Source organism: Portunus trituberculatus, chromosome 42 (assembly GCF_017591435.1).
Source record: "Portunus trituberculatus isolate SZX2019 chromosome 42, ASM1759143v1, whole genome shotgun sequence".
Lineage (NCBI taxonomy): Eukaryota > Metazoa > Arthropoda > Malacostraca > Decapoda > Portunidae > Portunus > Portunus trituberculatus.
The window spans coordinates 5,367,501-5,395,134 of NC_059296.1; the positions used below are offsets into that span (position 1 = coordinate 5,367,501).

Consider the following 27,634-nt stretch of genomic DNA (forward strand, 5'->3'; position numbering starts at 1 on the left):
GTGTGTGTGTGTGTGTGTGTGTGCGTGTGCGTTTAGGATTTTTGTGTGAAATTGCTTGATTTGCTTTAGGCTTTGTATAAATGGACGTCTTATGTGTTTCATGTTTTATTATGTTTTAAGCCATTGACAAGCTCTTATAGAAAAACATTTTGATGTGCCATACCTTCCAAGTCCTCCTGTATAACTAATATTTGGTTTTGGTCAATAAATACCTATCTATCTATCTCTCTATCTGTGTGTGTGTGTCCCATTTATGTACAACCGAACGGCGATTCGAATTCACCTTTAGCAAACAAACGTGTTGACTCCCTAAAGAATAATATTGTCCTAGCGGCCGAATCCACCAGGCATCGTTGTTGTCCCTAGCGTGGTGTGAGTGGAGGCGACGAGGGGTGACATTCAGAAGTGAGGGCGCCCTAGAGGTCGATTCGAGGCTGCTGATGGCTGAAGTAATGGTCTCTTCCTATGTATTCCAAGGCCATTAGGTGTCTGAAGTATTCCTGGCTGTGGATACACAATTTCTGGCTTCGAGTTACACGTTTCCTGCTTTTCCACACGGTTGCTCTCCATTCCCCGTGCATCGTTCATGGTGTTTGTGTTCTGTCTCTGCCTCCTCGCTGTGATCCATGACCTGTATACTGAAACACTTCGCTCTTTCACCATCACTACTTTCTAAAGGGTTTCCGGTAAATTGCTCGAAATCGATTGCGCGAAAGTAAAATGCTCGAAGTTTATTGCTTGTAAAATATATTGTCAATTTATCAATTGGTCGAAAGGCAGATTGCTGGAAAATAGTGCTTTGATGAGAAATGTTGGTCACAGCAAAGTAGTTTAGGGGAAGAGAGAGAGAGAGAGAGAGAGAGAGAGAGAGAGAGAGAGAGAGAGAGAGAGAGAGAGAGAGAGAGAGAGAGAGAGCGGAGGAAAGGAAAAAAGCTAACATGTATGCAGTATCTCATAAAGACTGTCTCTGTCTCTGTCTTTGTCTCTCGTGTCTCTGGTGTCTCTGTCTCTGGTGTCTCTGTCTCTGGTGTCTCTGTCTCTGTCTCTGTCTCTTGTCTCTGTCTGTCTCTGTCTGTCTATGTTTCTGTCTGTCTCTGTCTCTGTTTGCTGTCAACACCCACCACTACCACCACCGCCGCCGAGTCGTGTCCGCCACACCACCCAACACAGACGCCACTGTCAACAAGAGCAGCGCGCACGCAACACAGCCCCAGACACCAACAAACACACCAAATACAGTAACAATAACGGTATTAGCAACGTGAACAGTCTGAAAGTACTGAGGGAGCGCAAAAGGAAGGTGTGAAAAAGTGTTCAGTGCGGCCGTAGAGTTAGTGAAACGCGGGAGTGTTGTCCGTAGAGTTTAGGCGCGTGATGCAAATTTCGGTGGGATTTTTTTCTTTGTATCTTTCTCGATTCAGTTTTTTTTTTTTTTTTAAGTAATATGGATTGTTGGTTTTTGAGGTTTGATTTGTTTTCTTTTTCATTCATTCATACATACTTAAGTACATACATACATACTTACATACATACGCGCGTGTACAGTGGTAGTGATGATAAAACAGTTTCCGATATGTATTTGTCTGGTAACTGATACGATTCACATTATTTTCTGGTTTGTTTTACTTCCCTTCTTACACACGCATAGAATGATGGTGATGATGATGATGATAATAACGATAATAATAATAATAATAATAATAATAATAATAATAATAATAATAATAACAGATAACGATATCAATAATATCAATAATAATAATATAATAATAATAATAATAATAATAATAATAATAATAATAATAATAATAGATAGATACATAGATAGGTAGGTAGATAGATAGATAGATAGATGAGTTAGCATTTGGTTGATGGAAGTAATTGAAATCTTATGGCGTCTTATTGTTTAATCCAGTAAATTTACATCAATATACAATTAATCCTTAACTAATTACGCTGAAGGTTTCTTGTTAAACTCTCATTATAATCTTACAAACGCCACTGGAAATACTAATAATACCCAATACAGTTAGTTATAAAACCGAGTCCTTGTTGTATTTCACTAGAACTGCTCATAAGTGATTGAGAAACCGTAACAGCATCCACGACACTGGTTTAAACTACCACATACATCCTCCACAAAGTCACAACAATATCCACCACAACCACTCGTACGTGATTTTAAACTATCACATACATCCTCAAAGTTACAACAATATCCACTACAGTCTGTTAAAAGTTAGTTGAGGTATAGCACCGGTGAACTATGCATACGTGACTAAAACCCGTAATAGCATCCACTACACTGGTTGAACTATCACATACATCCCCTCAAAGTCACAACAACCACAATCTGCTAAAAGCTAGTTGAGGTAGAGCACCGATGAATTTGGTCTTTTCCTCCCTTTCACCACCAAACATGCAGCCACTGTTTAACCTTTTACTCGTGGCGTGATGGGAGTAAATTTACTCGTGGCGTGATGGGAGTAAATTAAAAACTCAAACATAACATTTTCACCGCGCTGTGGTGTCCAGGATTCACCACCAGGCTTCATTAATACTGCGACATCCATCACCACCCTTTGCTGCCCTGAACGTAAATTGAGGGGAGCATTTATTGTGTGGATACTACTACTACTACTATTACCACCACCACCACCACCACCACCACTACTACTGTTATTCGTGTCCATGGTAGAATGATGCTCGTAAGGGATGGAATGTGTGCGCCAGTTACCAAGGCTCGAATTCTCAAACACTGCTTCACCTCCACTAATTCAAAAGGCTTCGTTTAAATATACGAGTTAAAAGGTGTTTTTTTATGGTTCTAGAGGCAGAGTTACAAGATTTCTAAATTATTAACTGGATAAATACTCCTGAAAACCCCGCTAATCATCTGTGGTATTGGAAAGTAGTCACGGTGAGAAAGCAAAGAGAATCGGTCAGATAATGAAGGTTAGCTGGATTCCACTTAAGATTCGATTAATAAGGAGTGCTGTATGTGTTGCCCTTTGATCTTTTGTCTGCTTTGATTCCTAACCGCCTCCTTCTGCATATAACTTAACTTTTGGCTTAGTAGGTGAAGTCTCATTGTTTCTCAGTACCGGTCTCTTAGCAGTCTGAAAAGGTATTAGGGCTTCTTGTATTACGTGAAGGGAAATAGTTTTGTTTGACAGTAGTAGTAGTAGTAGTAGTAGTAGTAGTCGGCGTAGTAGTAGTAGGCATTGTTGTTGCTGGTGTAGAAATAAAATTAATCGAGGTTGCTGTGGATAAGGAAATCAATGAAATTTCCACATTCCTATAGCAACTTGACTCTTGGCGGCACTCGTTCAAATTAATGTTTCTTCCTCTCTCCTTAAAAGCCTTAACATATTCCCTTCCCGCCTCTACCCCTTCGCTCTCTAAGTAATAACTTACCAGTTTAGTCTATTTGTTGCGGGGGCGAGATGCAAAACGCCATCACTGACCTGCCCCCTCTAAACTGGGCCCAGGATGAACTACACTTAACCCGGTGAGGGCGGTAATAAACAGCTTCGAATGGTTTCAAGTTTACTGGACATCCAAAAACACATAGGTATACACAATATAACAACAACAAAAGGGACACCTTGCGCACCGCCCGGCTGTCACCATGAGTCTCCCTCCAGAGCGAGTAGAGGGCCAGAGGAACACTAAGCACACCAACACTGGAAGCAGACTCGTTGACGGCGCCGGGAAGCAGTTAGAGGGTGAAGCCAGGGCAGCAGAGGAGAGGCCAGTCATTGGAGAGTCCAGGGTGTTCTCTGCCGTGGGGTGTTGGCGAGGCTCGAGGTAGACTCGGTTAGGTGTTCACTGGGGCCTCGAGACGTGGAGTGACAGGAAGAAGCAGGGTTCTCGAGACATACGTGGCAGAGAGAAATGAGCGATATGTCGCTCGGGAATGGTCGAACGATCCAGAACGAGGGGTTTCAGGTGGTGTTCTGCCCTTTACACTCTTCCTCTTCTCTTCCTCCTCCACCTCTCCCTCCCTACTCCTTTCCCCCCACTCCCCACTCCACTCGTTATCCTTCCCCACTACTACCTCTTGCTATCTCTCCCCTCCTCTACCATCCTCTCCCTCCTTCTCTCCCTCCCTACTCTCTCTCTCCTTTTCTTATTTCTGATCTCTCTCTCTCTCTCTCTCTCTCTCTCTCTCTCTCTCTCTCTCTCTCTCTCTCTCTCTCTCTCTCTCTTCGTTTCTACTTTCAGAGAGAGAGAGAGAGAGAGAGAGAGAGTTAATATCTCTAATTATATCACCACTTTCAACTTTTTTTCTCTCTCTTTTTCTCTCTCTTTCATTTCTTCTTGGTCTTTCTTTCTTTCATTTGTCTTTCTCTTTTTCCTCTTGGCGTTTGTTATTCTGTTGTTCTTTCTTCCCTTTGTTTCTTCTCTTCATTTATCTCCTTTTTTTACATGATAATTGTTTCCTGCACTAATGTTCCCGTCATCTTCCTCGCTCGTGTTTATTATTAATCTTCACTACCTCATTTATCTCGCATTGTTCCCGTCCTACCTTTAATGATTAATTAATGCTCTTTGATAAAAAAAATAACACGCCTTGGTTTTCCTTCCTATACCACTTTGCTGTTATTGTTCCTTTACTTCTGTTCTAAGTTTTCTTTTGAACTTATCTAATTTACTGGGTTTTTTTTCTTTTTTATTCTCTTTTTCTTTTAGTTTCCTGTAGTACATTTCATTTCCTCATCTTGTTTTGTTTTTCATCTTTGTTTAATTTCTTTAGTCTTTCTTTCTTCTCCTCTTTCCTCCCTCTTTTCTCTTCTCTCTTTCTCTTCTCCCCCATCTCTTCGTCGTCCTCCTCCTCCTTCTCTTCCTCTGCCACTTGCTTTCCCTATATTCCTATCCTCCCTAAGCAATTTCCTTCTTCTTCCTCTTTTTCTTCTTGGTCCACTTCCTCTCCGTCATTTTCCTGTCCTCCTAAATCCCTTCTTCATCTCTTCCTCCTCCTCCTCCTCCTCCTCGTCCTCTTCCTCTCCCACTTCCCGGTCCACCGCTCCTTCTTATACCCCCGGAGCCTTGGCAACAATCCTGACAAAGCTCCAATATCAACAAACTACAGCGACCCATCTTATGTTCGTGTCCTCCTCGCCTTCTCCACCGCTGTCCTTCCCGTCACTCGTTCCCCTCGATCTCTTCACTACTGCTACTGGTACTCGTGGTGGAGGTGGTGTGTTGTTGGTGGTGGTGGTGGTGGTGGTGGTGGTGGTATTGTTAATGCTGGGTTTTTTTTTCTATTTGTTATTTTCAATCGTCTGTTTTGTTTTTTTTTTTTCTTTTGTCATCTCATCTTCATCTTCCTCGTTCTCATCTTAGTTGTAATAATTTTATCATCCTCCTTCTCCTCCTCCTCCTTCTCCTCGTCCTCCCCCTCTCCTCCTCCTTCCCTCCTCCTCCTCCTCGGCCTCATTTTCCTTAATTTTCTCCTCGTCTTCCTTCCTCTCCTCCTCCTCCTCCTCCTCCTCCTCCTCTTCCTGTTTCTTGCCTCGCTCTTTCATACACGAACATTATCACCATTTTTCTGTCGTTTTCCTCTCTCATATCCCTTAATTTTCCTCCTCTTCATTTACCACCACCACCACCACCACTACCACTACCACCACCATCACTGTCATGTAATCGACTCGTAAATTCTTCGGTAAAGCATTGCTAACTGCCGCTGTTTCAACAATCTATGGAAATCACTAAATATTACAACAAAATCAACAATAACAACAACAACAGCAATAATAGCAGTAACAACAGCAGTAACAGCACGAGCAGTCTATTACTGTCATTACGTGATTACATGAACGCAAACTATTAAGGAAAAAAATTGTTCTAGAAAAATGTTTGGAATGTGTGTGTGTGTGTGTGTGTGTGTGTGTGTGTGTGTGTGTGTGTGTGTGTGTGTGTGTACCCAGCCGTTCATCCCCAACAAAGTCGCAACGTAAATTTTTGCACTCATTAAACAAATCCCGCAGTCATGAATTAGATACCAGAGGGGGAGAAGTTGTGTGGGGCTCACCATCAGCGAGTAATTCATTGAGGCAGGTAATTTGTAGAGAGATAAAAAGCGAGATAATAATAATGGACGTTTAATTTCCGTAACTGGCTTCACGCAAAGGCAATGTGAGCGCTTCTCTCTTGCCAAAACTCCGCTGGTGATAACATAGAAGCGTTTTTGGATGTTTGAATGTGTTCGCGTGTTAGTCCATGTTTGCAGGGAATATACACTTGAGTTACACTGCGCTATGTACGAACAGTATTACAGTGCTTCAATATTGTGTCTAAAATCGGATAACGACGTATTTACCTCATCCCGCTGCCCTCCACTCCGCTATTCTACCTCTTATCTCATTGCCACCCTCCACTCAGTTATCCCATCCCATCTCCTCTATTTGTTGAGGCGGCAAGCGTAAATCCAGCCAAGCCTCGATGGTCCAGTGGCTAGCGCGCCCGGATGGCAGTCTGTAGTGGCTCAGTTCCCGTTCCCGATCACCTCGCCGCACCGTTCTTCCTTCCTTTAGCTTGGTCGATCAGTGGGTACCTTGGCAGATCTTTTAACCCCCTTCAGTACTGGAACATATTTTTACCTTGAGATTTGTTTGCCATTAGACCATTTTATTGACATTAGCAAGGGTGTATAGAGGGCAGAAGATTAATGGCTACAGTCTTCACTATTTTAATCCCCACATAAGTTTCTAAAGCAGTGCAAAATCACCAAATAGTAACCAGAATGAATATGGAAACGCGTCATGATACTGAAGGATGTTAAGCGTCTAGTACGTCTACTATAATAGTGTTTTTTACCTTTAAATATTATACGATTAATATTTGTTCAATTCAGTACATGTCTTTTTTTTTATGTAAGACGGGAAAGATGGTCAAAGGTAATAAGAAGCAAAAAAAAAAAAGAGCCCACTAAGTTGCCAGTTTCATTACAGTTCAGAGAGAGTTAGCCCGAAAAAAGGGGAACATGACTTGAAACCTTGAGACTTGGGGAGGTAAACAGTATAGAAACCTTGGTATTGTAGAGGTCTCATAGTAGTGGTCTCGTGTCCCACGTAGAAATATCATCCGCCGCTGTTTAATGGTTTGAGAGAAGTGCGTAAATGATAACACGAGAAAAAAATAGTCATAAAAAATTAAAATAACCGTAAATATTAAAGGGCAAGAGAAAAAATACTTAGCTAGGCGGTCCACGCAGCTGCTTCTACAATAGTGTGTATGTGTGTGCGTGTGTGTGTGTATGTGTGTGTGTGTTTCACTGTTTGATCTGCTGCAGTCTCTGACGAGACAGCCAGACGTTACCCTACGGAACGAGCTCAGAGCTCATTATTTCCGATCTTCGGATAGGCCTGATCAGACCAGGCACACACCACACACCGGGACAACAAGGTCACAACTCCTTGATTTACATCCCGTACCTACTCACTGCTAGGTGAACAGGGGCTACACGTGAAAGGAGACACACCCAAATATCTCCACCCGGCAGGGGAATCGAATCCCGGTCCTCTGGCTTGTGAAGCCAGCGCTCTAACCACTGAACTACCGTGTGTGTGTGTGTGTGTGTGTGTGTGAAGACCATCCATTGTTTGTCCTTAGCACGCTTCGCTTCCTTGATCAATTAATCTAAGCATACCACTGTGTTTGACGTCCAAAGGTCCTAAAGTCACTCCATTCTACCACCTTCACCACCACCACCACAACCACTACCAGCATCCTCTCTCTCTCTCTCTCTCTCTCTCTCTCTCTCTCTCTCTCTCTCTCTCTCTCTCTCTCTCTCTCTCTCTCTGACCCGGTTATCCCTTCACCCTCCCAGGCCAGCATAACTTGAATGTGTCGAGGTGGATTTATGTGGTGAGCGTGACGCATGGGCAGCGTTTTTCTCAACCCAACACCATTCAAGCGTCACATTTTTATCTCAGGAAAGATTGAAATTCGCCAGCTTGTCTTTATTATTTTTCCCTCTCTCACGTCTGTTGAAGTGTCCCTAGTGTGTATTTATATATTTAATGAAGTTTAACCCCTCCAATATCATGGCGCGTTTCCATATTCATTCTACTTACTATTTGGTGATTTTGTACAGCTTCGGAAACTCATGTCGGGGATTAAAATAGTGAAGACTATGGGCATTAATCTTCTGACCTCCATAGGCCCTTCCTAATGTCAGTAAAATGGTATAATTGTTCACAAATCTCAAGGTTAAAATGTGTCCCAGTATTGAAGGAGTCAAGGGGCCTTTTTGTGTGTTTTTTTTTTTTGTTATTGTGGTATTCCTTAACACTGAAAGAATCGAAAAGTTTGAATCGACATGGAAAAGGAGAGGAAAGATGGAAGGTTGATTCTCTCTCTCTCTCTCTCTCTCTCTCTCTCTCTCTCTCTCTCTCTCTCTCTCTCTCTCTCTCTCTCTCTCTCTCTCTCTCTCTCTCTCTCTCTCTCTCTCTCTCTCTCTCTCTCTCTCTCTCTCTCTCTCTCTCCTACACTTCACGACTATTCATGAGACTACTACTGAAAAATATATATGTGTTGGCTGTAAATCTGTAGATATGGGGAATATTTGTTGGATGTGAAAGGTGAAGTTGAAAGCAAGGTTCATGTAGAAAATGGAGAGCAAAATTGTGAGGAAAATAAGAATTGTAACTGACAGGAAAGTAAAAAACACACTTTCTCGAATGTCTTGTGAGTGTTTTCTGTGTTTCTTGTGTCGATTAAGGCCACAATTCTTAAACGTTTTGCTCTCTCACCATCACAACTTTCCAAAAGCTTTAGATGAAGGACCGACAAGATTTATAGATTACTGTAAAGAGAAACTGTCTTGAAAACCCGGCTAGTCGTCTCTGTGGCCTTGGAAAACTGTCGTGGTGAGAGAGCATGGCGTTTCTTAATACGGGCGCAAGATATAGTGAAGGAAACACGGGAAGGTTGTCTCACACTTGATCCTTTATTTAGCCCTCACTCCTGACATATTCTGACCTTTTCTGTGTGTGGGTGGGTGTGTTTTTCATCCGTCAAGAAAGATCGGATAAAAACACCAAGAAAAAAATTTCAAACGAAGAATTCCCACTTACAATGCCGCTCTTAAAAAGAAAAGGAACATAACCAATCAAGAGGGAACCCAAAGTTTGAATAGCCGAGTGTACATCAAAAGAGATTTGCTAATAAAAAAAAAACATAAGAGGAGAAAGGAAAAAAAAATTACTCATTCTCCGCGAAAAAAAAAAATAGATAAATAGGAGAATAATCAATCAGAGAAAGAATCAAAAGTGTAAATGGCGTTGTTAATTAACCCTTATAATATCGGGATGCATTTTTTACCTTGAGTTTTTTGTGTGGTTAGACGACTTTATTGACATTAGGAAGGGTGTATGGAGGTCAGAAGTCTAATGGCCAGAGTCTTCACTACTTTAATCATCACATAAGTTTGTGATACTGCATGAAATCACAATAGTAAACAGAATAAATGAAAACGTGTCCTGGTACTGAAGGAATTAAGGTCCATATTCAGAAACTCTCTGCTCTCTCACCACGACTATTTTCCAAGGCCACAGAGATGATTCGTTGGGTTTTCAAGAGTGTTTTCCAGTTAATAATGTAGAAATCTTGTCTCTCTGCATCTAGAACTGTAAAAACAGCTTAAAATCTCGTGCAATTATAAGTAAAGCCTTTTGAAATAGTGGAGGTGAAGCACAGAAGTGTTTGAGAATACGAGCCTTTGTATCTATATCACGGAGTTTCACTGCAGTTGATATGAGCGTTTTCTGGCGTGACAAAGAGTGACACAGGCGAAAGTGAGGAGGCCACAGCAAACTGCCATGAGCACCGCACTCAGGAGGGAGACCACCACCCATCCCAGCAGACCACGGCCACTGCTCTCCTCCTGGTCGGCGTGCTGGTGGCGAGATAGACATTAATTGAGTTAGGGCGCCGCAACAACTGAGTTACACGTCGCCACTTCGGCAAAGCTCTCTGTTAGGGAGAAGAAATGATGAGTTATTGTATTGTGGGCTCTGGTTGGGTGCTTTTCGAACTGAATCAGAGAGAGAGAGAGAGAGAGAGAGAGAGAGAGAGAGAGAGAGAGAGAGAGAGAGAGAGAGAGAGAGAGATGGAAGGCCGTACAGACAAATTAGCAGACAGACAGACGGACAGACAAACAGACGAAGCGATAGAGATAAAGATAGCTAAATAAATACATAAACTTATAAATAAATAGATAGATAGATAGATAGATGGACAGACAGATAGATAGACAGACAAGTAGACAAACAAACATGCATACAGCCAGACAGATACCAAAAACTAACCGCACACAGTCTTCGCCCTTCTCGCTAAATGGACCGAGGTTGTAAAGTGAATTAAGCTGAGTAATACAATAATGCTGCTGCTGCACTGGCCTGTCTTTGTTGCAGAGAGAGAGAGACAGAGAAAAGAGAGAGAGAGAGAGAGAGAGAGAGAGAGAGAGAGAGGTGGGTGACGTTACTTAAACAAGGACCCAGCCTGTCTTTTATTAAATTCCTGTTTGGTGTAGCAAGGTGAAGCTGCAGGACACAATGGCAGGATTAAGGTGGCTCCAAGTGGGTTAGCAAGCAAGATAGTGGTGATCCCTTCCGCAGCTTAGTATGTATTAAGGTGCGTGTGAATGTATGGATAAAGATGAAAGGTGGATGAAGTAGGTATATATGTGTACGATTCTTCACAGGGATTGGCTTTGTTGCAGTTTCTCTTTTCGCGTTTTTGTGTTGCTTGCGTGTTAGTAGTTTTAGTTGTTATGGTAATGGGTGAAGTCAAACGAGAGATGTTTTGTATACATAAGTGTTTGCCAACGTTTAAACATTATTTCCCCTTTCTTCCCTCTTTTCTCTCCTCGTAGCCTCCTTTCCCTCATTTTTTGTCATACTAGCAAAATAAATGGCCAAGCCTCGAGCTGTAAAGTTAATTAAGTCTTAACAAATTGCCTGTAAAATGTTGCTGCACGAAAAATTATGCTGGTTACTTAGTCTTTGTCTCCGCGCGCCGCCTGTGTAAGAGTCGTGACCCGCATGATCCCCCACGCGACGCCTGCTTGGCCGGGATAATAGACGTGCGATATCTAAGCATTTTTTTTCTGAAAGTTGTATAATTTGTAGCACGACTCGGCGCTAATAAGCTCGTAACCTCGCGCTCCTCGTATCTCGGCAGCCTCGGCACTCTGGCTCCTCTCAAACACTTCTGTGCTTCACCTCCACTATTTCAAAAGGGCTTATTTAAATCTACTCTAGTTTAAGGTGTTTTCATGGTTTTAGAGGCAGAGTGACAAACTTTCTATATTATTAACTAGAGAAACACTCTTGAAAACCCAGCTAATCATCTCTGTGGCCTCGGAAAATAGTAGTGTGAGAGAGAGCAAAGCGTTTCTGAATATGGGCCTAACTTGCATGTAGCGAATCCTTCCCTCCCGCCGCAGCCACCACCTGGTCTGCCGGTCAATTCACATGTGTTTCTCAATGGTCCGTGTACTGAACCACTTCTGCTCCCAACCATGACTGCTTTAACCCCTTCCGTAACATGCCGCGTTTTCATATTCATTATGGTTATTATAATTAGCGATTTTATACAGTTTCAGACACTTATGTGGGGGGATTAAAACAGTAAAGACTAGCTATAAATCTTCTGACCTCCATAGACTTTTCTTATTGCAAATAAAATCGTCTAATCACACTCAATAATTATAGTAGAAAGTGTTTCTCAGTGTAGAAGAGTATAAAGAGGCTCTAGAGCAGGGGATCTCAATCTGGGGTTCGCTAACCCCCAGGGGATCAAAAGATTTCCAGGGGTACTTAGATGGCTGATTTAATGGTACATCCTTTGCAGAATACCTTTGCCTATTGAGTTAGTGTCAGTCACTAAATTAACATTCTGTTTGATGTCAAATTACTGGGGGTTCGGGTAGATGGACTTTTAACTCAGAGCGTTCTTAACGAGAAAAAGGTTGAGAACCCCTGATCTATAGTCTAAAGGCATAAACATTTCCTCTTACATTGCCCAGCCTACACCAATGAAAGATCCAAACACCCCAATTGGCAGCGTCCTTACCCAGAAAATGAAGAACACCTCATTGAAAAATTACTTTTTGAAAAATCTAGTATAGAAGAAAATAAAGAAATAATATATAATTTTTGGAAAATAAGAGAACATAAAGTAAAAAGTTTAAATAATAATTAATTACAGCTACAGACCCAGACAAAACCCAAACCAAAACACATCAGGAAGTGCCGATATCCAGGCTACACTTCCGCCTATCAACTGAACTGAACTGAATACCATGTTCAGGCTATGGCAAGACAGAGCTTAGGAACACGGTGATGAAAACACTACAACACCCTCGGACTATTTCTGTTTCGGCCGCTAATTTTCTTTTTTTTTTCTCATAAAGAAAACCGAACAAATATTGCTCTACTCATTCCTTGTGAAGAATTAACCTGTGCAGAAGCGAGGTGAAATGTGTGTTAAGGTTCCGTGCTGTATTTAAGTCTCTAGAAATTAAAGATCTTGGTACACCAGACAATTATGTTTTGCTCTATATTATGATGTTAGTCGTATAAACTCAAGTAACTATAAAGAAATACCATGGTAGAATAAGAACAGAAAAATACTGGAAGGAGTAAAAGCATGGTAAATCAATAGATACATCGTAATACAGTGTTTAGAGACGACTACTCTGTACCGCGAGACGATGCTGACCCACTCCTGAATTAAACCAACCTGCGAACACTGAAAATGTGACAGTTTGGGTCCTCTCCTATTGACATTAATCAAAGTATTACGATTTATTCACAATAGTAATATATTACACTCAGACGGAACACGGGCCTGATGTGTTTGAGATGTGGCATTTTGTTATAGTACATTTCGCACTATATAGCGACTGTTTAGGACCGAAAACTATAGCTTCAGGTAGATATACAATAATGTTATCTATCGATTTTCAGTCTTAAAGTAGGGAAAATTACAAATATTGATGCATTTCTTTTATAGTCCTCCTTGCTTCTCGAAAAGGTGCACGAACTTAGAAAAGGTTGAAGAACACTAAACTATACCCTGAGAAAAAAATACAGTAAAAGAGATAAGATAAAAATGACCAACATCTCTATTATTACGGAGGCTAAGAATAATACCAAGACTAATTAAGTAATTCAGAGATAACGAAACGAACGACGATCACGAGAGCTTCCACGATAACAGTGTGTATGATAAGATGTGATTCCAGATTCCTCGATAGCGCTCCGAGTTTCCAAGATAACAATGCCATTCCAGTTTCCTCGATAGCGATGCGAGTTTCCAAAATAACGATGCCATTCCACGATAAAGATGCATTCCAGTTTCCACGATAATAATGCGAGTTTCCACGATCAAGATGCAATTCCAGTTTCCACGGTAACGATGCGGGTTTCCACGATGTCGATGCGGTTCCAGTTCTCACGATGCGATTTCACGACACAATATTGAAGTCCACTTGCCTACACAGGTACTGGGACGAACCCTTTCACCCCGTAAGGGTCCACCCAGACCCTTGGGTGCGAGTAGAGTGACGCTGCCACCTTCCTGCGCCGCAATTGAAGTTCACTTGCCTACACCGGTACTGGGACGAACCCTTTCACCCCGTAAGGGTCCACCCACACCCTTAGGTGCGAGGAGAGTGGCGCTGCCACCTCACTGCGACGCAATTGAAGTTCACTTGCCTACACAGGTACTGAGACGAACCCTTTCACCCCGTAAGGGTTCACCCCAGACCCGTGAGTGCGAGGAGAGTGACGCTGCCACCTCACTGCGCCTCACACGGGTAGCCATGAGCAATGACCCGCCACACACCACTCCCCAAACACTGTCAGTGAGTCCTTTTCACCCCGTAAAGGACCACTGGTATTGTCAGTGCCTGGTGCATGGCGCACAGCGTGCCCTCGTTCATGGCGAGTTGTTCAGCACGGTGTCATTATAAGCAGAGGTCCCGTACACACCACTCACCACCAGACTCTATGCAAGGAGCCCTTATCACCCCTTAAAGGCCCCTCACGGCATCATCTGGTGGACGGTAGACACGGCAGACTGCTTAAGGCGACCCTTGCCTAGTGTGAGGCGCTGCAAGTTGACGACAACCAGTGAGCTTGAAGCCGCAAAGGAAAATGAGTCCACGTTAACAATGGGATTCCACGACAGGTTGCGATTCCAGTGTCCACGGTAAAGATGTGTTTGTCGAGGATAACGATCCGTTTATCGAGGCTAACGGTGCGGCGATGGCGATGGCGAAACGATTCAAAGTATTATTACCTACACAGGTACTGGGACGAAACTTTTCACCCAGAAAGGGTCAACCCCAGTCCCGTGGTTATGAGAGCAGTGACGATGCAACCTTGCAATGCCTCACACGGGTCGCCATGAGCAATGACCCGCCACACACCACTCCCCAAACACTGTCATGAAGTGAGTCCTTTTACCTAACCTAACCTAACCTAACCTAACCTAACCTAACCTAACCTAACGTAAAGGACCACTGGTACTGTCAGTGCCTGGCTCATGGCGCACAGCGTGCCCTCGTTCATGGCGAGTTGTTCAGCCCGGTGTCATTATAAGCAGGGACCCGTACACACCACTCACCACCAGACTATGCAAGGAGCCCTTATCACCCCTTTAGGGCCCCTCACGGCACCATCTGGTGAGTGGTAGACATTGATCTCTTGCTTATGGCGACCCTTGCCTAGTGTGAGGCGCTGCAAGTGGACGACTAGTAGTGAAGCTTGAGGCCACCAAGGAAAAGAAGGACCTGCAGCCAGTTCCTGCCTTGGGCCCCAGGCCGGACCCGACAGCCACCTCCTTCCCCCGTGCGGCGCCCAAGGCCGTCACGGCCCTCAACAACTTTAGGCCGAAAGTTCTCAATCGTCGTTTAAATTTTGATTCGAATATAAAATCGTCGATGGTAAATGAAAAATAGCTTTGGTCTGAAAGTGTGCAAGAGTTAGCTGATTAATGAAACAAGGTGAGGCAGCTTTGCTCCGGAGTATTTAGTGTACTTTGCATGTTGCTGCCGTGAATGTGTACGTGTTTGTAGATAACTGGATAGAAACAGTAGACCAATGGTAGTTGTGTAACTATTGGGGAACTTTTGAAAATTAGTTAAGCTTCTGGATAGAGTGGATGAGTGCACACAGGTTTGCTTGTCTTATACATAAACTGCCACCTGTAGACATAATTTTTTCTATTTCATGCTCTTAGAAAAAAGCAAACTTAGTTTCCTTTATTTCCCTGATCACAATGACGTGTAAATATCAATGTTTCAAATATAAGGAAACACTAGGAGAGGACCCAAACTCCCGTTGAAGTTGCCAGATTCAACAGATATCGTAATATTTCACAGAAAAGATGGTCAACTGCATATCGTATATTTTTGGATATTCTTCTGTCACATAAGGAGATATCAAGATAGGTAAAGTATTTCAAACATGTATCTACGACAAAAACGCTATAATAGTAGAGTTAGGTTATAACTATGCATTGTGTTTTTTTTTTATATACCATCTAGCTCTATTCCTGGGACAAAGATTACTTCTTCCTCAATTGATAACTCGAAGTTAGTATGATATTTTCTTTCCTTCTAGGTTAGTAAGTAGACTACAAGACACCATGAACATATGAAGCCCCGAAAATTTGTCTATTTTCATAACTTAGAGATCAAAGTCTGATAATGAGATTGTCTATTGCCAACCAAACCGTTCTGCATAGATGTCTTCAGCGTCATAGAGACCTAATGATGTTAGCTCATGGACAGTGACCATCCTGACAGCACGAAACCCCAGGGAGATTCATAAGATTTCTAGGGATACTTAGATTGCTGATCTAATAAAATCCTTTGCAGTACCATTGCATATTGAGTTCCATGCTCCATGTCATAAAACTGGGGGTTCGGGTAGATGGTCCTATAACTCAGGGGGTTCTTAATGATAAAAAGGTTGAGAACCCTTGCTCTAGAATCTAGAGAATGTTATACTTGTTAAAAGTGTTTAAGTGGTTGTAGTGACAGATTAATAAGATTTCTACATTATTAACAGAACAAACATTTTTAACGGCCATACTAATCATCTCGGTGGTCCTTAAAATTGGTCTTCCCGTTTCTGAATACTTTGCAAACTCAAATTCTTTCACTATCGTTACTCACCATTGTAGTGGTACTAGTATTAGTAGTAGTAGTAGTAGTACCAATAGTAGAACTAGTAGTACTAGTAGTAGTAGTAGTAGTAGTACTAGTAGTAGTAGTAGTAGTAGTAGTAGCAGTAGCAGTAGTAGCAGTAGTAGTAGTAGTAGTAGTAGTAGTAGTAGTAGTAGTAGTAGTAGTAGTAGTAGTAGTAGTAGCAATAGTAGAAGCAGTAGTAGTAGTAATAGTAGCAAAAGTAGAAGTAATGGTAATAGTAGCAATAGTAAAAGTAGTAGTAGTAATAGTAATAGTAGTAGTAATAGTAATAGTAGCAGTTGTGGTGGTGGTGATGGTGGTAGTGATATAACTAAGCCTCTGGAACTATATCGGTCAACTTTTTTATATTCTTTCTCTGACTTCGGAAGCGAGGAGTTGGGCAGACACTCTCTCTCTCTCTCTCTCTCTCTCTCTCTCTCTCTCTCTCTCTCTCTCTCTCTCTCTCTCTCTCTCTCTCTCTCTCTCTCTCTCTCTCTCTCTCTCTCCCTTTCCCTCTCTCTCTACCATGAAAAATTAAAGACACGGTAAACATGGTAAGACAAACTCGCCGTCCTGCTCCTTCGCACTTAATGTTGAGAAATGACTCAAGGAAACATTTTACACCAGTGACGTGACGAATTCATTCCATCATCGGTTCTTCCCGGAAAGCGACGGTGTTTTGTATCCCTTGATTCTTGGGACGACGCTTGCCAGACGCAAAAGAAGAGAAAAGAATAGGAAAAGTTTGTCAGGAATCGTGGCGACGTGTGAATGTTTTTTGTGTCTTGAGTTTTTAGTATGTATGTGTCGCGTTGGGGAGGAGAAACAGAGTGAAAGAGAGAGAGGGACCAAGAGAGAGAGAGAGAGAGAGAGAGAGAGAGAGAGAGGTGGACACGTAAATTTTGTGGTTACCATGTGTTGTTGTTGTTGTTGTTATTATGAGATGGTTGGGGGAAGGGAAGAGAGGAGGGGGAAAATCCTAAATTTACCAGTGGAAGTGCTTCTTTCTACTCATGCAGTAAGGATGGAAAAGAATTAAAATAAAAGTCTTGAAATTTATAGGCGGAAATGTACATACATGCGAGAGAGGGAAGAGAAGGATAGAAAAAAAGTGTCCAAATGGTAGAGGGAAATGGAAGAGAAGGGAGGATAAAAAAAAATCGAGAAATTTACGAAAGGAAATGAAATGAAAAAGAAAAACACGAAACACAAAAATGGAAATGTATGCAGCGAGGGGGAAAGATAAATGAAAAAATAATAATAATAAAACTGAAATTAGAAAAAAACGAGTTATACTTACAAGGTTTCTGACAAGGACATTGGTGTGGTGTGAAACCTGCTTCCCTTCTCTTGACAAATGACTCTTCCTCAATACTTCCTTCCCAGACCTTGTACTCGATTCCCGTACCCTCGACTCTGTGTGTGCTACTCCCTCAGCTGACTCCGGCTCTGAAATACCGTCGCTACTGGAAGAAGGAAAACCAAGAGACACGCTTTGTCCATTCCCGCTTAACCTTTGAGCTTCTTTCATACCACCTGTCGTTTCTCTCACAGGAGTCACTGTTGTGTTGGTTGCTTTGGGAGGGCGCACGTCGACAGTATTTTCTCTCTCTGACTTATACTCGCCGTCCATCTGAGGCTTGTGTTGTTGTTCCATGGCATCGTCTGGTAGCACTGTGGGAGTAAGGTGTTGGGTGACCGCTTCCTGACTCCCCTCACGTGCTGGCTGACTGTGATGGCTGGCGGGAGGATTACGAGTAGCAAACGTGGCGGCGACTATTAAAGGCCCAGAATGTTGCGCTGGGATGAAGGAGCTCTGAGGGTTTAGTGGCGATGGATCACTGCTATTGAGGCTGGGCTGCTTGAGAGGCCCATGGGAGTTATTGATGTTTGCTCTCGGTAGGAAGACCAATCGCTTACTGTGCACTAGAAGCCAGAGCACCGCGTCTGGGAGATTAGAACCCCGTGCACCCTTCTTTCGCGATTCATACTTCACTATCCGCGTCTTGCTGCTGACATACAAGCGTGGGTGCTCTGCGGGGCCAAGAGGAGCGTTATGACTGTCTCTTAGCTCCTTATTCACCCCTAATGAACTAGAGTCAGGGTGGGAAGGGTGCTGGGTGGGTGGTCGAGGTGGCGCAGGGCTCCAGGTCGATGTAGAGGCAGGCTGGGTGGTAGTTGGTGGTGTGGTGGAGGAATCGACGCCCCAGAAGGTTGATTCCCATTGCTGCAGGAGATGAAAGAATTAGAACCTATTAGTTGAGTCAATGGAGATTAATTAATGAGTTTTTGCATTAGTTATAGGGACAATATGTTTCTCTCTCTCTCTCTCTCTCTCTCTCTCTCTCTCTCTCTCTCTCTCTCTCTCTCTCTCTCTCTCTCTCTCTCTCTCTCTCTCTCTCTCTCTCACCTGGCCGCAGCTCAGCCCCGCGTATCGATCCAACAAATACTGAAAGATTTCAAATGTTAATTACACAAGAGAATAACTTTTTTCTTTTATTTTATCATATCTTCATTTTTTTACTTTTCTGTCTCACTTTCCCAGAAAGTAAACAAAGGAGACAGGAAAATAAGCGAGGCTGTATTGACAGTGCCTTTGATGTAGCATGTGGGGTGCGGCGAGGGTGGGACGGGGTGGGGGTATAGAGTTGGATGGGATTGGCTCATCACAACACTCAGGGGAAGGACGCAAAACATAGATAAATAAACCCCCTCTCGCCGCCTGCCTGCCTGCCTTCACTCACTCACACACTCATTCACTCACTCACATCGTTGCATCAGGATATTACCCACGAGAAAACATGAAAAATCGGGGGCGTTTTCTCTGCGTTATCTCCCTCATATCTGCCAATCCCCGAGTGTTATGAAGCGAGGCACGAAATGAGAAAAATGCAGTTTTTTTTTTTTTCACTTCCTTTGAGCAGCTTTTCAGGATTCACCGCGCAGTGCTCCCTTCTCTTCCTTCCCTCACCAAACTCCCGAATCCTTGAAACCGCTGCATTTCACTAATAAAGTTTGGAGTGTGGCGCGGCATATTTCCAAGAATCATGGTAATAAGCACCGCGATTCGTTGAGGCGTATGGCTGGCTGTTCATCAAATGCACGCCGTGAAGTGAAGTGAGTGGCGGTAAAGCTTCGAAAACCGTCTCGCTCAAAGGTTGATTTCGATAACATGGATTGCAAGACGCCCCCGCGTTGCGATTCACTGTAGCGCAATGAGAGGGAAACTATAAAGAAGAGAAGCAACAGGCGATAATGCAATGGGTAGTAATACTTGGATTTGAATTTGCAGTAAACCTTTAATATTCGGGAACACAGGAAGAACAAGGGAGGGTGACGCAAACTAGAGGCAAGGGAAGAGGAAAGGTGGAAACAAATGAAGGCAGGAAAGAGAAAGAAGAGAGTGGAATAGAAGAGATGGGAAGGGAGATGGAGGACGTAGCGAACGAAAGGAAAGAGAGGGAAAGTCAAAGGTATAGAGACAAGAGGAAGGGAGAGGAGATTGAAGATAACTGGGTAAGAGAGGAATTGAAAAGTAATGAAGAGTAGGAAGGAGAAAAGAGAGAAAGGAAGAGGGAAAAAGAATAGAGGTGACAGGGAATAAGATCAAAGAAGAGAGAAAGGAGAGAAGGAAAGAGGAGGGAAACAGGAGGAATGGGTGTAATAGGGAACAAGTTCAAAGAAGAGGAAAAGGAGAGAAGGAAAAGGAAGGAAAACATGAGGAATGAGGGTGACAGGAAGCAAGATCAAAGAAGATGGAAAAGAAAGGAAAAAAATTGTGAGGAAAGAAAGGAGAGGGAAGGCAAGAATAGAGAAGAGAAGAAACTAAAGAAGAAAGAGGTGGAAAAATTAGTAAAATCAGTGAATCTTCTCTTACATTTCCTGCCGTTATCCTTGCCTTTCCGTATTCACACATAGAAAAAAAGATGATAAATGAATAAATGAATGAATAAATAACATCCAGGGTGAACAGAACAGACCATAACTAGGTAACGTCAAGCATACGAACATTCATCATTAAGAAAAACATAAAGTTACCAAGAAGTCTTAACAAACTTGTCTTTATCAGTGGGATGAAAGCTACGAAAGAAGGTCACGAGACTAATGATGAGGCAGAAGCAAGAGAGAGAGAGAGAGAGAGGAAGACAGACAGACAGACAGAGAGAAGGAGGAAAAAGGAGAGTAGAAGTTAGAAGTTATAAGGGTCTCACTGGGAAGGAAGGAAGGACGGCAGATGGGAGAGAGACAAATCATAAGGGATAGATTCTTAACAGGCGCCGCTGGAAGAACACATGACGAGACGGGGACTTGTATTCAGAAACGCCTTGCTTTCTCACCACCACTGTTTTCCACGGCCACAGAGACGACTAGACAGATTTTCAATACAGTTTCTCCTTATAATTATATAGAAATCTTGCCAGTCCATCACTATAACAATAGAAATACCCTTAAAAACACGAATATCTTCAATGAAAACCTCTGGAAAGTAGTGACGCTGAGAAAGTAAGGCGTTTCAGAATACGGGCTTAAGACACTCGTGTCCTGGAGGTACGGGAAAGCCTGCTGGGTAAGAAACAGTACCCTCGGGAACAAGAATTAGAGAAAAGTTTGAAGTTATGAGGTGATGAAGGGAACTGGAGCCTGCTAGAAGAAAAGGGAAATGCTATCCGTATTTGAATTACGGTTAAAATTGAGGAAACTTTAATAGGAAACAGTACCGTAGGTAGCAGGAGTAAAGGGAAAGGGAAAGTTTGGGTTATGAGGTGGTGAACGAAACTGGAGTCGCTGGAAAAGGAAAAATATGCTTCACGTACTTTGATTGCCTTTAGGAGTGATCGTTAAGAAAAGTTAAATAGAAACAGTATACCTCCGGGAAAAAGAATTAAGGAAAACTTTAGGTATCGAATTGATTAAAGAAACTAAGCCGCTGGGAAGTAAGGAACGAAAAGGAAATTTTACATACGTAGGTAACTTTTGTAGGAAAGATTAAGGCAAAGTTTGAATTGTGATTTAACGAAGGAGCGAAAAGTGTCTTGGTGGCGGTGATGGCGTAACATTTAGTCTACCAACACACCTGAAACACCTCTCGTGTTTACGTATTTCAACTTGCATTACGAACTGTGAAAAGAAAGAGTGAGGCAAGGTTGAAATATTTTGGACATGTGAAGAGGAGAGATCAGAAGGAACCAGCGAAGAAGGCAATGCTGATACCATTTACGTGGAGGAGTGTGTATAGACAGAGAATAAGATGGAAAGACATGCTGAAGTGCGATGTGAATAAACTTAGACTATATCAGAGGATACAGTGAATAGAAACAGAAGGAAAAAGTTGACTCGAGTGGCTGACCCTTCTAATTCTTACTACACACTGAAAATAAGGTCGTATAAAGAGGAAGAAAAATAAAAGACTTGTAGATGAATGGAATGGACTCAATGATCTACTAGTAAGTGTTGAATCTTTAGGAATTTTTTAAAGAGGATTAGATAAATTTTTTGGATGTGGAGTGCTACGTGGAAGTGGGTAAGCATATCTCTTGAAGGGACTGACTGCCACGTGAAGACCTGATGGCTTCTTGCAGCTTCCCTTACTTTGATATCTTCAGTACCAGGACACGTTTTCATATTCATTCTGCTTACTATTCGCTGATTTTATACAGATTCAGACACTTATGTGGGGATTAAAATAGTGAAGACTGGCCATTAATCTTCTGACACCCCATAGACCCATCCTAATGTCAATAAAATCGTCTAATCACATCCAAAACTCATGGTAAAAATGCGTCCCAGTACTGAAGGGGTTTAATCAGCTTCTTCATAAATTCCTCGTGTATATCATTGCATTGGATATCAAAAAGTATTACCAAACTCAAATGGCAACGAGATATCTGCAAAACTTTGAAAACCATGAACTCAAAAACATGTTCTCTGTAAATAAATATAAATAAGAGACTTCACAAATACATAAATCACGAATGTATTGACAGGAAAGAACTCACAGAAAATTGTAGCTGGAATTTAAAAGATTTCCTTATAGCCTGAGGTACTTAAGAGCCGTCAAGAGAGGCGATGCGCGAGAAGGAAGAGGAAGAGGAGGAGGAGGAGGAGGAGGAGGAGGAGGAGGAGGAGGAGGAGGAGGAGGAGGAGGAGGAGGAGGAGGAGGAGGAGATGGAGAAGGAAGTTGCGGTAGTGGTGGGAGAAGAGGAGACACCCAATAAAGGAAGGAAGGAAGGAAGGAAGGAAAAAGTAAATAAGGAATAAACAAGTAAAAAAAAAAAGATAGAAGAAAGGAACAAAGAACGGAGGGAACAAGAAAATCATACACGTACGGAAAGAAAAAAAAAAAAAGGAAAGAAAGAACGAAAAATACGAGAAAAAATTTAAACTGAAAACAGAAAATAAAAAAATAACAAAAAACGATTTATCGACCAACGGCTCAAGAAGGAAAGCCGGAAGGGACGAGACGAGAGTACAGAGAGAGAGAGAGAGAGAGAGAGAGAGAGAGAGAGAGAGAGAGAGAGAGAGAGAGAGAGAGAGAGAGAGAGGAAGGCATAAGGGAAAAGGAAGCTTACCATGATGACTGTGGGATGTAAACACACAGATCCAGTGGCGTTGGCTGCACAGGAATCGCTACAGGGCTCCATCGCTTCCCTGGAAGAAGGAGAAGGAAAGAATCGAGAAGGAGAAGAAGGAGGGGGAGGAGGAGGAGAAATGAGGTTAAGAAGGAAGAAACAGAAGGAAATAGAGGAGATGGAGGAGAGGGAAGAAAGTAAATTACATAAGGAATGGTGCAAGAAGAGGAGGAGATGGAGGATGAAGAGAGGAAATGAAGGAGGCAGTAAGGAAAGGGAAAAGAAGTAATTGCATAAGGGGTTGCGCAAAGAGAAGAGGAGGAAGAGGAGGAAGGGAAAAGAAGAAAGAGGAGATGGAAGAGGAAGAAAGAGAAAGATGTGGAGGACATAGAGAAGGAAAAAAAATAATGACATGAGAAATTGTGCAAGAAGAACAGGAGGAGGAAGAGGAGGAGGAGGAGGAAAATGGAGAAAGAGGAGGAGGTATAGGACGAAAAAAGGATATGAAGGGGGTAAAGAAAGAAAAGAATTTTAAAGTGGTGACATAAGGGATTGTAACACCGAACCGAAGGAAGAGAAGGAGGAGGAGGAGGAGGAGGAGGAGGAGGAGGAGGAGGAAGAAGAAGAAGAAGAGGAGGAAAAGGAGAAAGAAGAAGAAGAAAAAAGAAAGAAAAAAGAAGAAAAAAGTAATAAAGAAGAAAAAAATAATAAGAAGAAAGAAGAGTAAAAAAAAAGAAGAAAAGAAAAAGAAGGAAAAAAAGAAGAAGAAAAAGGAGAAAAAAAAGGAGGAGAAGGAGGAGGAGGAGGAGGAGGAGACTCAAGCAACTACCAGCCTCTGCCCTCAATGCACTGACCTGTCCCTGAGAGCCTTGAGTGTGTCCTCGCACAGCTTGGGGTGGTCGAGGCTCAGGTAACACACATCAATCTGGAACGCACGCAGTGATGGATGGGCTGGAGAGAGAGAGAGAGAGAGAGAGAGAGAGAGAGAGAGAGAGAGAGAGGATGACTAAGAGCTGACATTACAAGGATCATGACAACCAAGAAGCGAGCGTATCATGAACAGGTCTTTCTCTCTCTCTCTCTCTCTCTCTCTCTCTCTCTCTCTCTCTCTCTCTCTCTCGTCACGTTGTGTTAATTGGCAGTACTGTCTGAGAACACCGCACTGTTTAAACCATCTGGTAACATTACTGACGTTACCGTGCTTGTATCTGTCTTATGGCCGTATTCAGAAACGCCTTCCCCTCTCACAACAATTTTTCAAGGCCACAGAGACAACTAGCCGGATTTTTAAGAGAGTTTCACATTTTGATAAACTAGGAATATTGCCAGTGTATCACCGGAACCATAAAAATACTCTTAAAAACTCGAGTATCTTCAACTGGAGCCTCTGGAAAGTAGTAATGGTGAGAGAGCAAAGCGTTTCAGAATACTGGGTTTAATACTGCTACAGGGCTGCTCCTAAACATGTCACATTAGTGTTTTCAGTAGCAGGAAGTGTTTTCATGTTTATTCTGGTTACTACTTGGTGATTTTATACAGCTTCAGAAACATATGTTGGGGTTAGAATAGTAAAGACTCTAGCCATTAATTTCCTGACCTCCATAGACCCTTCCTAATGCAAATAAAATCGTCCACTCATACCCAAAATCAAGGTAAAATTGCGTCTCAGTATTGAAGGAGTTAACTGTATTGACAGCTGATGTTGGAATACAGGAGTGGATGAAATGTGAAGGATGAAGGATGGTGACGGTGTGATGGATGGAGAGGTGGAAGATGGAAGGTAATGGTGAGACGTGAAGCGCACATACACACACACAGACACACACAGGTTGAAATGGAGTGGTGTAGTGTTTTTAGGTCAGTGTCGTAGCCTGGCACTAATGGTCTGTCGGAACTGTTCATGCAAGAGTGAGTGTTTCTTTGAGGGGAAGAGAAGAGAGGCAATGTGATTATGCGATCTGTGTCCTGCCCTATTTTTCCTGTCTGTCTGGTTTGCACAGAGAGAGAGAGAGAGAGAGAGAGAGAGAGAGAGAGAGAGAGAGAGATACAGATACACACATACATTTTCTCCTCTCTCACCACCACCACCATCACCACCACCACCACCTCCAGGCAGCCTCGTTACCCACCAGACAATTAATTTTCCTGCAAGAGAAGAAAATTCAACTATAAGATAAAAAGAAAAGAAGACAAAGAGGAATAAATGCAAAAATTAACGATGCGTGTGTATTGTCCCGAGCTGTAAAAAAAGTTAATTAGTGTAATTCTCTCTCTCTCTCTCTCTCTCTCTCTCTCTCTCTCTCTCTCTCTCTCTCTCTCTCTCTCTCTCTCTCTCTCTCTCTCTCTCTAATACTCTTCTCCCTCATATAATTTCCTAAAAGTTTTATGTAATTCAGTAGAAACCCTCATTATAGACCAACCAGTACCAGCTCTCTCTCTCTCTCTCTCTCTCAACAAAGCTTTGTAGTCCAAACTGATTCGAAGCGTCAAGCAATTACTGACACAAAGATCGAGTCAAATTTACGGCAAATGAACGTAACGACTGTGCTTTCCTTTTTCTTCCCCTTAGCGCGGCTCGTAATGTTTGCCGAAGTGAGCGGTAATAATTGCTCCAAACGGCCGGGCGTGCGTTGAATTGCGTGGTGAAATTAAGCAGAATAACAGCCATCCACGCGTGCTATTTGTGAATTCTGTTGAGACAGGTTAGGTGTGATTAAACTGAATGAAGTTAGTAATCTTGCTTATCCTGGTTTACGTCCGTATTCAGAAATGCTGTGCTCTCCCATCGCCATTATTTTCCAAGGCCACAGAGATGATTAGCGTGGTTTTCAAGAGAGTTTCTCCAGTTTATAAGATAGAAATCTTGTCTCTCCGCCTCTAGAGACTTAAAAACACTCTTAAAAACTTGTGTATATCTAAGTAAAGCCTTTTGAAATAGTGGAGATGAAGCACAGAAGTGTTGAGAATACGAGTCTTCATTTTGTCTTGTCCATGGTGAAAGTGACCAGGTATTTTATGGGGGTTGGGCTTCAGCAGGTTATGTTAGGATTGGTTTGGGTACAGTGGAACCATGAGCGCTTTAGAGACCAAGTGGGTCTCCAAGCGCACGAGTTCGAATCCTGTCCACGGTCTGAATGCAGGTTGGATTTCCTCACTCTGGGCAACGGTTTCCTAGCGGGAGGGCTTTGAGATAGGAGGTAACCACAAAAAGTATCCCCTTTAGCCCATAAATTCCCGTGAAAAGCCCACATGGTATAAATAAAAAACTTATCTAACCTAACTTGGCGACTTAATCTTACCTGTATTAAAAGTATCAGCGATCTAATCTTATTCCTATTAACAATATCAAGGATGGCTAGTCTTTAGTATACCTGTTTCACTCATTAGCAGATATTTTTTGGTGTGTGTATGGACAGGTTACGTTAGTTTAAGTTATCTACTCTAACCTAGTGCAAGTTTCTTTGTTATAAGCTAATGATACATGCCTTGAAATTATCTAGTAATCATAAGAAAGAGAGAGAGAGAGAGAGAGAGAGAGAGAGAGAGAGAGAGTGCAATTTTCTTTGTTATAAGCTAATGTTACATGCCTTGAAATTATCTAGTAATCATAAGAGAGAGAGAGAGAGAGAGAGAGAGAGAGAGAGACAGAAAGAGAGACATAAAGAGAGAAACAGAAACAGAAACAGACGGACAGAGAGAGAAAACCAGAGAGAGAGAGAGAGAGACAGACAGACAGACAGACAGACAGACAGACAGACAGAAAAAGAGAAACTGAAAGAGAGAAACAGAAACAGACAGACAGAGAGAGAAAACCAGAGAGACATAGGAGTGACAGCAGAGACTAGAACATTCAAGGGGAGTATCTTCATGTTATCTGCTATTTTTCCTCAGTCACTTTATTCGTCAATACTTATGCTAGTGCACTTCGCTTTTTTTTTTTTTTTTTTTGGGGGTGGGGCCTCACATATGTTACAATGTCAAATAGCTCATTCACTTATTCATCAATTGTCCTTCAACCTTATGATTCCAACCAGGTTCACTCACTGTAACCTTTCCGAAATATAAATTTTACCCATTCCTCTACTCAACCTTTCAGATCACACTCGCCTCCAGTAAGCTCTCGTCTGGTCACCCTAGTAAAACCCTAGTAAAGATGGTCACTTCGTATTTCAAGGGTATTACAATATCCATGTAATTCATCTTGTAACTCACGCTGGATCCTGCTGTGGTTGTCTTCGGGGAGCAGACGGTAGGCGGTAGAAGATCATTCGTTTGTAGTGGCGGCGAGGACGGAGGCAGGCTTCCCCTAAGAGCGCCAGCATTAGAAGGACCAGAGACGCTCTCAGTGAGGGAGGCAGAGGCCGTAGTATCATTGCACTGTGGGTTCTGGGCACGTTTAAACTGATAAGCTGTAATGTTAAGGAATTTTTAAGTGGTATAGTTATAGTAGTAGTAGTAGGAGTAGTAGTAGTAGTAGTAGTAGTAGTAGTAGTAGTAGTAGTAGTAGCAGCAGCAGCAGCAGCAGCAGTAGTAGTAGTGGTAGTAGTAGTAGTAGTAGTAGTAGTAGTAGTAGTAGTAGTAGTAGTAGTAGTAGTAGTAGTAGTAGTAGTAGTAGTAGTAACCAAATTTTAGCATATTATATAGAAAGACAGATAAATGTATACACAGATAACAGTAACAACAACAACAACAAACATAACAGCAGCAAGAACAATAGCAATAGGTTTTCCTCAGCCCCCTTTTTGTCCCACCTTCCAACAATTAAGGCCCTAGGAAGGTAAGCGTCGTGAAGCGTCAGTTACAAACAGACCCTTGGGAGTTGTAATTCTTCCACGCTAACCTTCCCCAGAGC

General features: G+C 42.5%; 2 protein-coding genes across 2 annotated transcripts in view; one reads left to right on the forward strand and one right to left on the reverse strand.

Moving 5' to 3' along the window:
* The window catches only part of LOC123517614 (glycine receptor subunit alpha-4-like), an 83,618-nt gene that overhangs the window by 30,505 nt on the left and 25,479 nt on the right, over positions 1–27,634 (forward strand). The window lies entirely within an intron of this gene.
* Positions 9,647–27,182, reverse strand: LOC123517615. The gene is made up of 7 exons (XM_045277893.1): positions 26,995–27,182; positions 24,912–24,927; positions 23,637–23,707; positions 22,783–22,861; positions 18,624–18,662; positions 17,514–18,440; positions 9,647–9,907 (listed from the first exon to the last, which is right to left on the reverse strand). The coding sequence occupies exons 1-7, from the start codon at positions 27,153–27,155 to the stop codon at positions 9,752–9,754; spliced, it is 1,449 nt and encodes a 482-aa protein (XP_045133828.1). The 5' UTR covers positions 27,156–27,182; the 3' UTR covers positions 9,647–9,751.

What these genes read in the sequence shown, in the direction of transcription:
- LOC123517615 (XM_045277893.1), bottom strand. Translation starts at nt 27,155, where the DNA reads ATGATACTACGGCCTCTGCCTCCCTCACTGAGAGCGTCTCTGGTCCTT. An exon ending in CTCAAGGCTCTCAGGGACAG is followed by an intron (nt 22,862 to 23,636) that starts GTCAGTGCATTG and finishes TCCTTCTTCCAG; the next exon opens with GGAAGCGATGGAGCCCTGTA. An exon ending in CGGGGCTGAGCTGCGGCCAG is followed by an intron (nt 18,441 to 18,623) that starts GTGAGAGAGAGA and finishes CATCTCCTGCAG; the next exon opens with CAATGGGAATCAACCTTCTG.